This window comes from Streptopelia decaocto (genome assembly GCF_964273445.1).
Source record: "Streptopelia decaocto genome assembly, chromosome: 1".
Lineage (NCBI taxonomy): Eukaryota > Metazoa > Chordata > Aves > Columbiformes > Columbidae > Streptopelia > Streptopelia decaocto.
In genome coordinates this window covers 46,380,654-46,394,977 of record NC_138663.1, presented here as the reverse complement: position 1 = coordinate 46,394,977, position 14,324 = coordinate 46,380,654, and the positions used below count along the sequence as shown (strand labels likewise).

At 41.5% G+C, this 14,324-nt stretch overlaps 1 protein-coding gene across 2 annotated transcripts in view; it reads left to right on the top strand.

Moving 5' to 3' along the window:
* The window catches only part of PLXNC1 (plexin C1), a 71,362-nt gene that overhangs the window by 37,765 nt on the left and 19,273 nt on the right, over positions 1 to 14,324 (top strand). For both annotated transcript variants that reach the window (XM_082075976.1, XM_082075975.1), the window contains exons 15-21: positions 1,722 to 1,821; positions 2,378 to 2,479; positions 2,857 to 2,960; positions 6,544 to 6,585; positions 7,053 to 7,177; positions 7,724 to 7,922; positions 9,727 to 9,873. In XM_082075976.1, the coding sequence (XP_081932102.1) occupies positions 1,722 to 1,821; positions 2,378 to 2,479; positions 2,857 to 2,960; positions 6,544 to 6,585; positions 7,053 to 7,177; positions 7,724 to 7,922; positions 9,727 to 9,873 (819 nt within the window). The remainder of the gene's footprint in view (positions 1 to 1,721; positions 1,822 to 2,377; positions 2,480 to 2,856; positions 2,961 to 6,543; positions 6,586 to 7,052; positions 7,178 to 7,723; positions 7,923 to 9,726; positions 9,874 to 14,324) is intronic.

Sequence of the window (14,324 nt, the reverse complement as noted above, 5' to 3'; positions counted from 1 at the left end):
AGAAATTTCTGCTTTAGGAATGCTTTGGTTGGATATAACAAGTGGAGAAAGGCAGGCGTATTAGTCATGGGATGATTAATGTATTTAGCCACCAATGCATTTCAGCCTTGGAAAAGTCAAATGGGATCCTAGGAAGGCTGATACTGAACGTACTTTGTGTAGAAACTGTGAAAACATGTAAATGACTGAGGAAAAAAATTACATTTGATGGAGGAAATAGGTCTGCTTTGTCTTCTGTTCTTTGCAGCCTCAGAAATAGAAAAGCCGTGTCCTTCCAGCACTGTGGCATTTCTTTGCCTGCTCGTGTCCATGTCACCACAATGTGACTGTCCAGTTGGCAGTCCTCAGCTGCCCTGGCCGCTCACCTCCCATGAGAAGCCATGGACTGAACTCACCACATCTCTGCCTTCCCTGCTGTAACCCAAAATCATTTCAACACAGCTCTCCCTTTCAATTATCTCAGGCTCATTTCTATCCCTCGCACTTGGTGGTATTCTTTTTCTGTGTCAAAGTGTATTTTTACTTCTAGTCTGTTTATAGGCTTAGCTACCCTTTATTTATGTGTTTTCATAGTCCTCTTTGAGATCCTCCTTTGTGAAATTTCTTCTGCCATAATTAGCACTGGTGAATGCCTCAATTTTGCATCTGGCAGTCTTCAGCACTTTCATGTATTCCTAAGAATTAATGTTTGTCCTGCCTTTGACAAGCCCTGTGGCTGTTGGGGGATGTTGTACATAGAATCATAGAATCGTTTTGTTTGGAAACAACCTTCAGGATCATCGAGTCCAACAATAACCTAACTCTAGCACTAAACCATGTCCCTAAGAACCTTGTCTAAACTCCTTTTAAATCCCTCCAGGGATGGTGACTCCACCACTTCCCTGGGCAGCCTGTTCCAATGCCTGACAACCCTTTCTGTGAAGAAATTTTTCCTCATATCCAATCTAACCCTCCCCTGGCACAACTCAAGGCCATTTCCTCTCATCCTAACACTTGCTACTTGGGAGAAGAGACCAACACCCTCCATGCTACAACCTCCTTTCAGGTAGTTGTAGACAGCGATCAGGTCTCCCCTCAGCCTCCTTCTCTCCAGGCTAAACAGCCCCGGTTCCCTCAGCCGCACATGTACCATGTGTTGTATTTGTTCTTACGTGGACCTTCAGGAACACCCTACATCTCGCATCGAGAGGTTGAAACTTCTGCAAAGAAATAGGGAAGAGGGCTGGGTGTCTATCAAAAATGTTACTTCCCTCATTTTCAGCTTGAGTCTTACCTCACTTTTATGCTCAGCAGAGTAACACTGTGAGTGCAAAGGAATGTTTTTAACTATCAACATGTGCCTTCCTCAGTTCAAAATGCCAGAAGGTTTAGCAACAATTCTGAAGTGCATGAGGCACCTGGCCAGCTAGAGGCCAGATCCTGCCCTTCAGTTGAGGGCTCTTGCTTCTAGTGAGAGCAATAGCAAAATTTGGTGCTTCATGAGGACCTTCAAAATTTTCTCTTGTCACTGCTTTGCTATCCTGTGTAAACATCAAATACAGTAAAAGTTGAGTTTGTGTTGGTTCATATATGTTTTCCTAAATTGCTACCGTCTTCCCAATAATGTGGAGAACCAAAGTCCTTCATGTGCCTCAAATCCTTATTTTTTTATACATTAAATGTTATTTCAAGCACTGGTATAATACCTGTCTTCTGTTAACACAGACATCATTTTTCTTCAGGTCAAATTAGGAAACTTTGAGCATGAAGTCAAACCAACATCATCACACATATATTTATATGTTCTTATTTTGCTACCTATCATAGTGGGTGTCATTATAGGTAAGTACAATAATGTGTTTTCGGTTTTTGGTTTGCTGAAGGGTATAATCATGACACAAAACCACATACACACACACATACATGTTTGGCACTGTCACAAATGGTTTTCCCCTGTTCCCAGTAAGAGTGGACAAAGTTAACTCTGGTCTCATTCTTTTATTAGTTTGGGTTTCTTTTTAAAAAATACATTACCTTTACAGGAACCATACCTCATGCATTTACTCTGTCTAAATAAGCTTTAGAGAAATTAACAATTTGGAAATGGATTTCCTGTTCAAAGGGACTGTTTTTACTGTTTAATCAGTGCTAATTTAAGTATGTTGCTGGTAGTTGAAGTGAGTTTTAGATTCTGTGTCTCACTGTGCAGGTTGTACATAGCAGAGGGTGTTGTACTTTCAAATAAAGTTGGATTGACAGTTCTAAGACCTTGTTACAAAGAATGGTTTTTATTAAACATGTGTTTAAATCCAGATAAGTGGGGCTCATGGGCCTTGTATAGGAGTTGTCTGTTCTGCTGTTTCTGTACTCAGAATATTTTTCTTTTTTTTCTTTTTAGTGGCATTTGCAGTTACTGGATACAAATCCAAAGAGTTAACTCGTAAACAGAGCCAGCAACTTGAACTGCTGGAATATGAGATTCGGAAAGAAATACGCGAGGGTAGGTCTAAACAGCTTTCTAGAGCTTAAGTACAGTATAATTTCTGAACTGAAACTGTCAAGAAGCTCACATTATATAAACATTTTAATTTTATAGCTGTTAGAATATTTTTGTGTCGTGTCAGAGTTCCCCTTTAATGTTTGTGTGCACTGCAGTAGCAGATAGCACTGAGCTAATAGGATTGCATGTAATATTTCCTTCAACAGAAGTGAAAAAGAAAAAAGGATTGGTACTTTCCCACTCATAAGAGTTTCAGCTAGAAAAACAACTCTCTGAAAACTGTTTTTTGAGGAACATCTACTGGGGCCAAATTATGTGAAGGTGATGTTGTGTCAACTAAACTAACTCTCTGGGTGGGGAGGGGGGTTCTTTTTCAGGATTTGCTGAACTGCAGATGGATGAGTTAGACGTGGTGGATAGTTTTGGAACCGTTCCCTTCCTTGACTACAAACACTTTGCTCTTAGAACTTTCTTTCCAGAGGTAAATATTTACAACTCCTTCAGTTGTCAGCCCTGCCTAATAAGGAAAAAGCTAGGACAATCAGGATCGAGTAACTAAAGTGAATACTACATAGTAATTGCACGTTGTTTTCACAAGAAACTTTTCTTACATCAAGAATTATGAAAGAACACTTAAGACTATACATCTCTATATTTAACCAAGCCTAACTGCTGTAGATAAAGCACCATTGTTGAATTTTCAAGGGTTGTGTGTGCATCCATTTCTTTTTTTGCCCAGCCTCACTAAGCCTTTCAGGCCATACTAACTAAGCTATAATTTATCCATTGCTTTTTTTTGTTCTCATGCCTTCACTTTCCACGCTATAGCTAATTAAAGTAACAGGCTAGCTGACATTGTGACACTTGCTAATTAGACTTGTGGGATGAGGAAATGGCTCTAAGGTCGTGCAGAATTTTTTCTTCAAGCTGCTGACAGAAATAATAAGACCTTGATTGAAAGGAGTGCAGGTCAAATGCTTAAAAATTACATAAGTACTTAAGTGTTGTCCATTTTAGAGGTAGATATTTTCGTTGTTCTTTGGAGCAGTTTGTGCCACTGCATCGGAGGACCAAAGAGGCCTTCTCTGGAATATTTTACTTCTCTTGCTATTTTTTTGCATGTGTGGCACATTATGGTGCTGATAAGTGCCTTTGCCACAGCTTTCAAAATCATATCATCATGTTAACCAGTGCTTACTGTTATTTACTAATTGGCAGAGGCTCCGATCTCAACTGGTGATATTCTGCTGTGTAACTGATACGACCAATGAATAGAAACCCTTGGTTAGTGCTGTGCTGTTGTAGGTTATAGCTGGTATCTATGTGAATTATCTACTAGTCTTCACGTGTTACTCATCAGTGCTGCGGCCCGGTCCTACAGTCTGATATGCACGCTGCTTCATTTTATCACCCTGTGTGATCCCACCAACAGCTCATTGCCATGAACACGTGATATTGCAGAATCAGGGACTTTTTTTGTACAACGCCTAATATCCGATACTAAGGCAGAGTAATATTTAACAACTACATATAAATAATATTTGTACTCTTTGGGTCCAGTTCTCACACCGAAGGAAACTGGGGATATCTCTTCCAGTACTGCTGTGGTGCCCCCAGTCTAACTTGTATGGGGTCACTAAGAGTTTTGAAGAAAATGGACTAAGGAAACCTGACTTGCTGCATCTCTTTCCTTTCAGTTTGTTTTGTTGCCAGGCATATTAGCATTAAAATAATGTTTTTATTTTTAGGAACATATATTTTCCTAGTGATAGTCCCTGGTCAAAACGGTAACAATCTGTAGAAGCTGTCTGGATGGAAATGCTTTGCCCTATGCAAATAAAAAGGAAAGAAAAAGAGGCACAAAGTCTGACGCTCTTGCATTATGTGAGGTCAGAAAGGGAAGGGCTCCTGTTTTGCCTTGGCAAGTCTCACGCCACTGTGCATCCTGGAAATTATTCCAATTAGATTTTGTCTTGCCTTGAAATACTGATACCACAGAGGTAAACTTGCCACTATTAACTCTCTGCTACAATGGCATCAGGCAAGTTATTTAACATATTGTGTACTGATTTGTCCTGCTAAATACTTACTGTTTACATTGTGGTAGTGTCCATACATGCCATGTGCTGTATGAATGTGGTAGAAGTGCAGTGCTCTAGTAAATAAATGTTACAGATTAACAGAAAAGGTGATGGGATAGTAGATTGCAACCATGTGTCAGAAGGGCTGACAGAAGGGTCGAAGTGACAAACCACCACTTCCCTTACTAACCTCCTGTGTTTCAATGATGTCCGTATTGTACCTTTTCTGTCTTCCAGTGTGTATGATGGGCTTTGTCTCATCGAAGCTGTTTAAACATGAACATCAAAGCTGTTGACTGAGCATCTTCTGTAGTCAGTGCAGAGACAGGCAGCTCAAGAAAGTGATTCCTCCTACTTGCCTGTGACATCTGTCTCAGGATGGGATGAGTTGCTTGAAGAGGGAGTCAGATACCTAAAATTAAGAGTGTTGGACCCCATCTTCATTTTGAGCTTCCTGCTGCTTCAATTTTCTATATTTAATCTGGCTTGCTGGCTTTTGTTTTGTGCTTAATGCTTGTAGGTGTTAAATGGATATTGCATCTATTCTTAAAATATTCCTTGTTCACAAGCATTTTTAACCTTTAATGTGGTTCTGGGTGTTTCTACTTGGGGGTAAGGGGGAGGTGGCAAGGGGGTCCCCAGCACAACAGGGACATGGATCCGTTGGAGAGGGTCCAGAGGAGGCCACAAAAATGGTCAGAGGGCTGGAATACCTCCTGTATGAAGAAAACCTGAGGAAGCTGGGATTTTTCAGCTGGAGAAGTCTCCAGGGAGACCTTATTGTAGCTATTCAATATATTTGAAGCTTATAAGAAAGATGGAAAGATACTTTTTACCAGGACCTGTAGTGACAGGACGAGTGATAATGGTTTTAAACTGAGAGAGGATAGATTTATATTGGATATAAGGAAGAAATTCTTTACAATGAGGGTGGTGAGGCACTGGAACAGGCTGCCCAGAGAATCTGTGGATGCCCCATCCCTAGAGGTGTTCAAGGTCAGGCTGGATGGGGCTTTAATCAACACGATATACTGAAAGATGTCCCTGCCCATGGCAGGGGGTTGCCCTAGATGATCTTTGACGGTCCCTTCTGACTCAAACTCTTCTTTGATTGTATGATCCTGTAAGGAAAGTAGGGGCTGCCAGTATCACAGATAAAGCAGATGACAGTTAATATTACTAGTGTGAATTTGTTGCTCAAGTGTGCTGCTTTGGGAACATGCAGCTGTGTTGGGACCTTACAGGCTATAAGAGTCAGACAACAGGCATTGACAAAGCATTTGACAACTGGAGGCTTCCTTTTCTTGTGAGAGCTTTTGCTTGGAATGGGTGTATGGTGGCACCTGTGCCTCTCTGCAGTCTGACAGCATGGCCCTCCTGGAGAGTTCATTAGTGAACATTCATAATGTGCCTTGAAATGAATGGAGGCAGATGAACTCAAGTGTCTCTGTGTTACAGACACCACCTATACCAAGGGCTATCATTGCTGTCCAGGAAGGATGCAGCCTGCAGGAGCCCTTGCACACCAGCACATTTGCAGATGAGGGTGATAAACAGCTTTTCGTGCACAATGGGAGTTGACTACTATGCTGGTGCAGCTCAGCAGCACAAAGTGACACACACAGCAACACTGAAGTCAATACCAGGTCATCTTTGAGAGCTCACTTTTCAGTGAACCTTGGCAGTACCTTTGCAGAAGTTATTGTGCAGAGCAGGGATGTCAAACTCATTTTCACTGGGGGCCACATCAGCCTTGTGGTTGCCTTCAAAGACCCGAATGTAATTTTAGGACTGTGTAAATGTAGGAGTAGTTACTGCTATAGAAACTAGAGTTTCTATATTGCAGCCACATTAGAAGCCAGCATTTCCATTGTTTTATTTCAAGTTGTATGCCTTCAGGAATATGCTTGGCATGTTTAACATATGTGTTAGAAACTTTTGGTATACGCAAGAATGATAAATATCACCTGTCTTATATTTTAGTCAGGAGGCTTTGCATCCATCTTCAGTGAAGACATGCCACAGGTAAGTTGATATAGTGCGATATGCCTTAATTAATATTTTTTCAAGAGTGAGTGTATCCCTTGTCTCAATGTTGTTCTAGAACTCATTAGATTGCATTTTTTATATGTTCCCTTTCTCTCATGAGGAGGGTTACATGAATTTATATATAAATACAATTTGATATGTAGGATGCTTTTACCTAACATATATTATGACTTATTTAAATGAAATAAACAGAATCTAGTAATGGGAAATGACAGGCAAACTTAACTATTGGCATTACTGTGCATATGACAGAAAATGTATGCTCTGCATGTGTGTATTCTGTGTTGTCAGTAAAATCCTGAGACCCATGAAGTAAATGCAATATTCCCATTGATCTGAATGAGGCCAGGATCTTGCTCCATGTGTCGCTTGCCATTTTTCTGACCATCAAGAATCTGTCATAGCCAAACTACAGTTTGCTTATTTTTGTTTAACTATTCCAGAGCAGAGACCAAACGAGCAAGGATGAAAGCTTCAACATGTTGCATGCTTTAATTTGTAACAAGAACTTTCTTGTTACTCTCATTCACACCCTTGAAAAGCAGAAAAATTTCTCTGTGAAAGACAGGTATAGTATGATTATGCTTATCATCTTCAAGACAAAGAATTAGCAAGAAAAAACAACATGCATTGTTACACAAATGTAATTTCTTCTTCTTGCAAAACAAGCTTGCGTGATTCCAGAGCATTTTCCCATCTTCTCCATCTGCACACACTGAGGAAGAAAAAACATTGCCATTAAAACAAGCCATTAAAGATAAATCAGAATGTTTGTACATGTAAACACAGAGGCAAAGGAGCAGGAGAACTCACTTCAAAACTGTAAACACTTCCTGCAGTTAGATCAACAGCTCTGCAGTTTAGAAACGTTCTGTCACTGCAGCAGGTGTTGTTCTGCAGAATTAAATTTAGAGACACAAATTTTGTGTTTAAAAAATAATCACAAGAGCAGATGGACTTGCATTTTTTATGTTTTTGTAGACATCAGTGGACAGTTTCTGAGCCCAAGGAGGGAAAACTTAGGATATGAACTGCACTAAAGTGTGTTTCATTTATTAAAGATGACTGGGAAGAGAAATTCTAAATATTATAGCATTTTTTTTTTTTTAAACAGGTGTTTGTTTGCATCCTTCTTGACTATTGCACTACAAACTAAGCTAGTTTATCTAACCCATATTTTGGAAGTGTTGACAAAGGACCTGATGGAGCAGTCAAGCAATGTACAGCCTAAGCTCCTGCTCAGACGAACTGAATCTGTGGTGGAAAAATTGCTGACAAACTGGATGTCTGTCTGCCTTTCTGGATTTCTCCGGGTACATGTACATTTTTTACTACGTAACATAAGCAAATAATTTTTTAAACCGATTTATTCCATGAGAATTGTTAGAGGAATCAGATTAAAGCATTCAATCTAACTTCTAACATTATTCATGTGCACACTTTAGTCAAGGGGGTGTAGGGAAAGACCACATCTGTAAACGATTATCATGTAATTTATTTGGCTGAGATTTGGTTATTGTTGCAACCCTAGCATATCCTTTTCTCGTGTCAGACATCATTTCATCTCCATGGGATGAATTGTGATCATACTAGAAGACTGACATGTGTGAAAATGCAGTTGTACCTTTCTATGCAAGCTGTTGGAAAGCTACGACCTGATGGAGATTTAAGGAATACTGTGTTTTGGAAAAAGTGACCTTTTCAAAATTTTTAACCTCCAAACAGCATTGCAGATTTCAAGAACTAAATAACCTCAAGTGGAAACAAAATAAGCGTTTTCTTTCATTTTGGTGTTTGTTTATTTTAGCCCACTTGGTAGCACGTCGTTCTTGGTTTCAGTCCTTGGTTATGCTTCCTGTCTCTCTTATAAGCGTGATGGTATCACACTGTTGGTATCGCTTGTATCAGCCTTTGCACTTGCCATTAATACAACAGCAGAATTGACTTGACGCTCAGCAGCTCTCACCGGTTTCCTGAAACCCCAGGAGAGAGCCAAGGAACTGTCAGAGATCTGTTCTCGAGACACCAGCCATCTTTACAGAGCTGCGCTGGTGAGATGCCAGGCTGTGGGAATGGTGTCACATGCAAACAAAGATCCATCCTTCCTTGCTCAGGTGCTTCCCTGAAGCCTGGGGTTCAGGCAGGAGAGGAAAGCCCCAGTTTTGTTCCCTCTTTACACTGATATACCAGTCTATGTTGCACCACCTTGCTCACAGAATCACAGAATGTTAGGGATTGGAAGGGACCTCGAAAGATCATCTAGCCCAATCCCCCTGCTGGAGCAGGAACACCTAGATGAGGTTACACAGGAAGGAGTTCAGGTGGGTTTTCAATGTCTCCAGAGAAGGAGACTCCACAATTCCCCTGGGCAGCCTGTTCCAGTGCTCTGTCACCCTCACTGAGAAGAAGTTTCTTCTCAAATTTAAGTGGAACCTCTTGTGTTCCAGTTTGTACCCATTACCCCTTGTCCTACTGTTGGTTGTCACTGAGAAGAGCCTCATGACACTCACCCTTTATATATTTGTAAACATTAATGAGGTCACCCCTCAGTCTCTTCTTCTCCAAGCTAAAGAGCCCCAGCTCCCTCAGCCTTTCCTCATACAGGAGATGCTCCACGCCCTTAATCCCTTGCTCCCAGGGCTGTTTTTCAGGGACAAGAAAGGGAGCCGCCAATTCAAAAGAAAACTAGTTGTTAGCTTGTTTTTTCACTAGACTGAAAAGGAAGAAATAGCTGAAGTATGAGTGAGAACACATGCACGTCTCATTCCCCACCCGCTCTTCGGTGGAACTAGGAGGCGTCTGCCAGGTGGAGTCGGAGCAGCTTGTCTGTAACGTGCTTGTGCACAGCAAGGGGCTGTGAGCCATCTCGCCACACGCTCCAGCTGTCCCTTGCTATTTGCATGAGACTTTCACACCAAAAAGCGAAGGATGGAGGTTAAACAAATAACTACATAAATCTGCTCGGAGGGATTTGCTTTTCTAATTGCAAGATAATAAGTTAGTTCAAATGAAACAACTCAATTTGTTACACTTGCTTTTTTTTTTTTTTTCTGGTTATTAATGCCTGTTTACTGATTACCAAAATAACACGTTCCTTGTGTTTCTTTCATGTCCTAGGAGACAATTGGTGAACCTTTCTATTTGCTAGTGACAACCCTCAATCAGAGGATAAACAAAGGACCCGTTGACGCGATAACTTGCAAAGCCCTGTACACACTTAATGAAGACTGGCTGCTGTGGCAAGTGTCGGAATTCAAAACAGTGGTATGTTTGCTAGCTTGTGTTCTCTCCAAACACGGGCAGCTAAATTAAGGCTCTTAGACAGTAGGGTGATAGTTAAGTACCCAGATAATAAAATTGTTATTGCTGACAAAGTTTTGAAACACAGTAGGGTTTAACTAGCTGGTGTTTCACCAATATACATTTCACAAATAGCACTCACTCCTTGCTTCACAGCGTGCCTTAATCACCAAAGGTTAGATTTAATGAAGTCTCGGGGTATTAAAATTCCTTCTTATTTTAAAGTGTACTACAAAAATATAAACATGCTTAGAATGTAAACTAAATTACACTTTTCCAATGAATGATAGAATGGAATGCAGAGGTTTTATTTTTCTATTGTGTTTACTTGTGGCTAATCTTCAGGCAGCAATACTTTGCTGTGGGTTTCCATGTTATTAGCCCCAAATTAGATCCAAATTAGCAAGGTTACAGTGTGCATTTTGATTAGTTACTTGATTAAAAACAAGGTATCTGGGAAGGCAAGCTAAGTTTCTGAACTTTACCATATATTTCTTGCCTTTCTCAAAGGAACTACGCAGTACTTCCTATTTTACAGTTACACCCAGAAATCTTTGAAAGCTGAAATTCCCTTACGGGTTGTCATAAGGGAATGGACAGCAAGGATTGTTGTACTTTGGAGCATATAGAAATTGTGACTTTTTGAGTAGGAGGTCTGAAAAAAGACTTTTCAGGAAAAACAGAGCACTTTATTTTTTTTTCTCCAGAATTTCCAAATGATTTTGAGTCTGAGAACTTAAAAATCTGCGTTTCCAGTCATTTCTGTAGCTTCCTGGCTTCTTAACTCCTGGCTTCCTATCAGAGTTACCAGACATACTTAGGAGTAAGAATAGTGGACTTCAGAGCTTGGGAGCAGAAATTGCCAGGGCAGCAACCGCCATGGCAGGAACACCAAAAGTGCCAGTGGCTTTGGAGGAGAATTTGGGCCTTTTCCGAGTCTGTTTCCCAAGCTTCAGGTAGCGCTGGATCTTCCAGGTCTACCTGTCTTCCATTTTTGCAGCAAGAACACGGAGGTCCTCAGATGCCACATACTGGAGACAGACTACATGACCCTGGAAATTTTGGCTGGTCAGCTGTCTGTTGAACTTCACAGTATCACAGTATGTTTGGGATTGGAAGGGACCTCAAAAGATCATCTAGTCCAATCCCCCTGCTGGAGCAGGAACGCCTAGGTGAGGTCGCACAGGAACATGTCCAGGCGGGTTTTGAATGTCTCCAGAGAAGGAGACTCCACAACCTCCCTGGGCAGCCTGTTCCAGTGCTCTGTCACCCTCACTGAGAAGAAGTTTTTTCTCAAATTTAAGTGGAACCTCTTGTGTTCCAGCTTGATCCCATTACCCCTTGTCCTATCATTGTTTGCCACCTAGAAGAGCCCGGCTCCATCCTCGTGGCACTCACCCTTTATATATTTATAAACATTAATAAGGTCACCCCTCAGTCTCCTCTTCTCCAAACTAAAGAGACCCAGCTCCCTCAGCCTTTCTTCATAAGGGAGGTGCTCCACTCCCGTAATCATCTTTGTTGCCCTTAGCTCGCTGGGTCACGTAGGGAGCTCAGTGAAATGACAACCTTTCTGTGAAACATTTCTGAATCGCCATTTTCTGCTGAAAGCTCTTAGACTGATGCATTTATAGTAAAATCTTCTTAGAGCTGTGTACAAAGGTGTTAATGGAAGCTTCATTTGAAGGTACTTCAAGCTAAGTTACCACAGTGTGCGTTTGGAAAGGAGGTTTGTGACTAAAAATTTGACGCATAATACCATATATTTGGTTTCCTTGTTTGTGTGCTGCATTCTGGCATGCATTTGGGATCCATGGTAAGTTTAAATCTATTGCTGTATACAGCCATAGGATAAAAAACCCAGTAGTTAACGCAGAGCAACAATTTTCAAGCAAGCTCAATATGCCTGTTACTAGTAGACTGCGCAGGAACATCTGGTCCTGTGGAACTGATTGACTTCTCTTATTTATAGCACAAATTCAAATTGAGAGCACCTTGTGAGGGGCGGATAGCTGACTCTGAAACTGCTGAACACTGTCTTAGATACTTTTCCTAGTGCTACATCTGTGCATGCAGTTGCTGATAGGATCTTGTGGGCAGCCTGCAGTGAAGAGGAGAGAGGGGAAGTGGTCTGTAGCCTCCGTACCAGTGAGGAAGGCTCTCAGCCCATGGACGAGGAAGTGAGAGATCAGATAGCCTTTCTCAAATGTTGTTTGCGGCCTTTGTACTTCGTATTCCTGCTTTTAAATAGGAGATAATGATACCGTTATAGGGTTAATAAGTCAGCTTTCCCTGCTAAGATCCAGCAGTTTATTGGACTTAGTTGAAACGAGGCTGAATGTTCCCTTTAAAACTGTCAGAAAAGGAGGGAGGATTCTGCTGTAGATTACCCAGATGGGTCCCAAAGACTCTAGCTCTGGCTAGACATGGAAAAAACTGTTTTGTTTGGTGTTTTGTCTAAAGCTTAGGCTGGAAACTCAAACTGCGCTGTGAAAGTGACTTTGGTGGAACAGTGAGTCTTCCTGGGCTGGAGAAGCAGGCCGGCTGTGCATGTTTTTTCTTCAAGAGTAGCGTTTAACAGGATGCTAAAGTGGAAGGAGTCAGCGTTTCTTCCCTCACTAACACCACATGCATTGCAGTGACATGCAGGACCTGTGACAGACCAAGAACCAAGTATTTTCTCCTTTCTTTGGAAGAAAATTTCTGCCTAAAGGATTGCAGGTTTTGTTTTCTAAATGGAATCAATTCTGAGCTGAGTTTTCAAATGCATTTACACACTTACTGCAGTTAACGTTCTGAATCTTGCAGTATTTTGTTGGTATTTTATTTTGCCCCTTTCCACAGCCCCACAATAGCAGCACATTAAAGCCTACCTGTCCAGAGCAAAGGATAAAAACACAGCCAAATAAAAGGTGATGGAAAGATAATGAAGCACATCTGCAGACACTCAATGTCCAGATTTTTTTAAGGTATGCAGGCACTTGAAGACGCAGGGATGTATCTGGTAGGGAGCCCAACTCTCAAATCAGGGGCACAAACAAGGGTTTAGGCACTCTGCATGCAAATGTCTTCTTTCAGGACTGGGACTTCAGCTCCAAACCAATAAAAGCAGGATGCAGACAGGCTCCTAAAAATCAGGGGGAGCTCTACAGGTCTTCTAAACACACCACTATGCAGATAAACTCTTGGGGCAGGAGAAGGAAGAATCCCTGAGCATAGAGAAAGAAGGAAGGACCAGAGATATTTTCTAAAATTGAGGTAATTTGTAACAAGAAAAAAGAGAACTAAGAAACATGTTGATTTTGAAGTGTATTGGAGCTGTCCCTTGGCTGGGCTCTGTGCCTTTTTAAAAAAGGCCACCAACCTTGGGACCAGCCAACCCCCTGCTGTTACCCCTCTCTGCTGGAAAGGGTCAGACATTGAACAGAGATGGGCTGCTGAAGGGAATGCTTAAGCAGAGGAATTGAAGGAAATATGCTTCTAAAAGCACTGGTCCAGTATGAGCTGAGGAGCTGTGTAGTTTCACGCTGTGCTTATATTTGAGTATTGAGGAATAAAACTGCTTGAAAGAGACTTGGATGTATTGTGGAGCCTTCTTGCAGGCTGAGGAATGCTCCCAGACAGACAGGCAGCTGCATCTCTCAGTGAGTAATTTGCTCGATGACTGATGAAGAAGCGTGGTGCACAGCTGAGCGGTGGCATTTCGCTGAAGTGTTTCATTTTAAATAGAAAAGCTACACAAGGCGAGCCTGGTGTGGGAGAAGTTCTCAGTGGAATATCTCCTCTGGAAAACCAGGGGAGATTTCTTCATGTTGGAGAGTTGGTGCTCACGCATTTAAGAGCTACAGACTTCTTTTGAATAGTCACTGCTTATTTTTAAAAAGGGGTTTGGGGCTGTTGAGTTCTTTACTGAAATGAGTTTGCATTTTTAGATGGGAAGAAATGATCTAAGTCACCTGTTCAGCCAACAGCCTTTTATTGAAAGTGAAGCAAAGCCACGTGGTGGAAGGTTGTCTAGCGTTCAACTGCTTTACGAGTTAAAAGGAGGGTGTTGTTAAAAGAAGTGGGAGGGCTGCAAGAGAGTAAAGCAGATACAGGGAATCCAGTTTCCTAATAAGACACCATGGCTGTGGTATTATTAGGCACACTTTGTGAGAGATAAGGAAACTATTAAAAGCATGTGATATATGGGGATTTTTGTCAGCAGAAAAGGCCACAACAGCCCTCACTGGGAAGTGGGCAGTGCAGATGTTGTCTGCAGGAGAGTCTTCTGAATCAGATGCAGATTGAGTACCGTGCTGTAGCATCGAGAGTACAACCCTTGCTTTGAGTAGTGCCCTAAAATTAACGGCTGTAACATTTTCTGTGCCAATTTGTTAGCTGCTCTATAACCTCTTCATGGGTAGCTGCTCTGG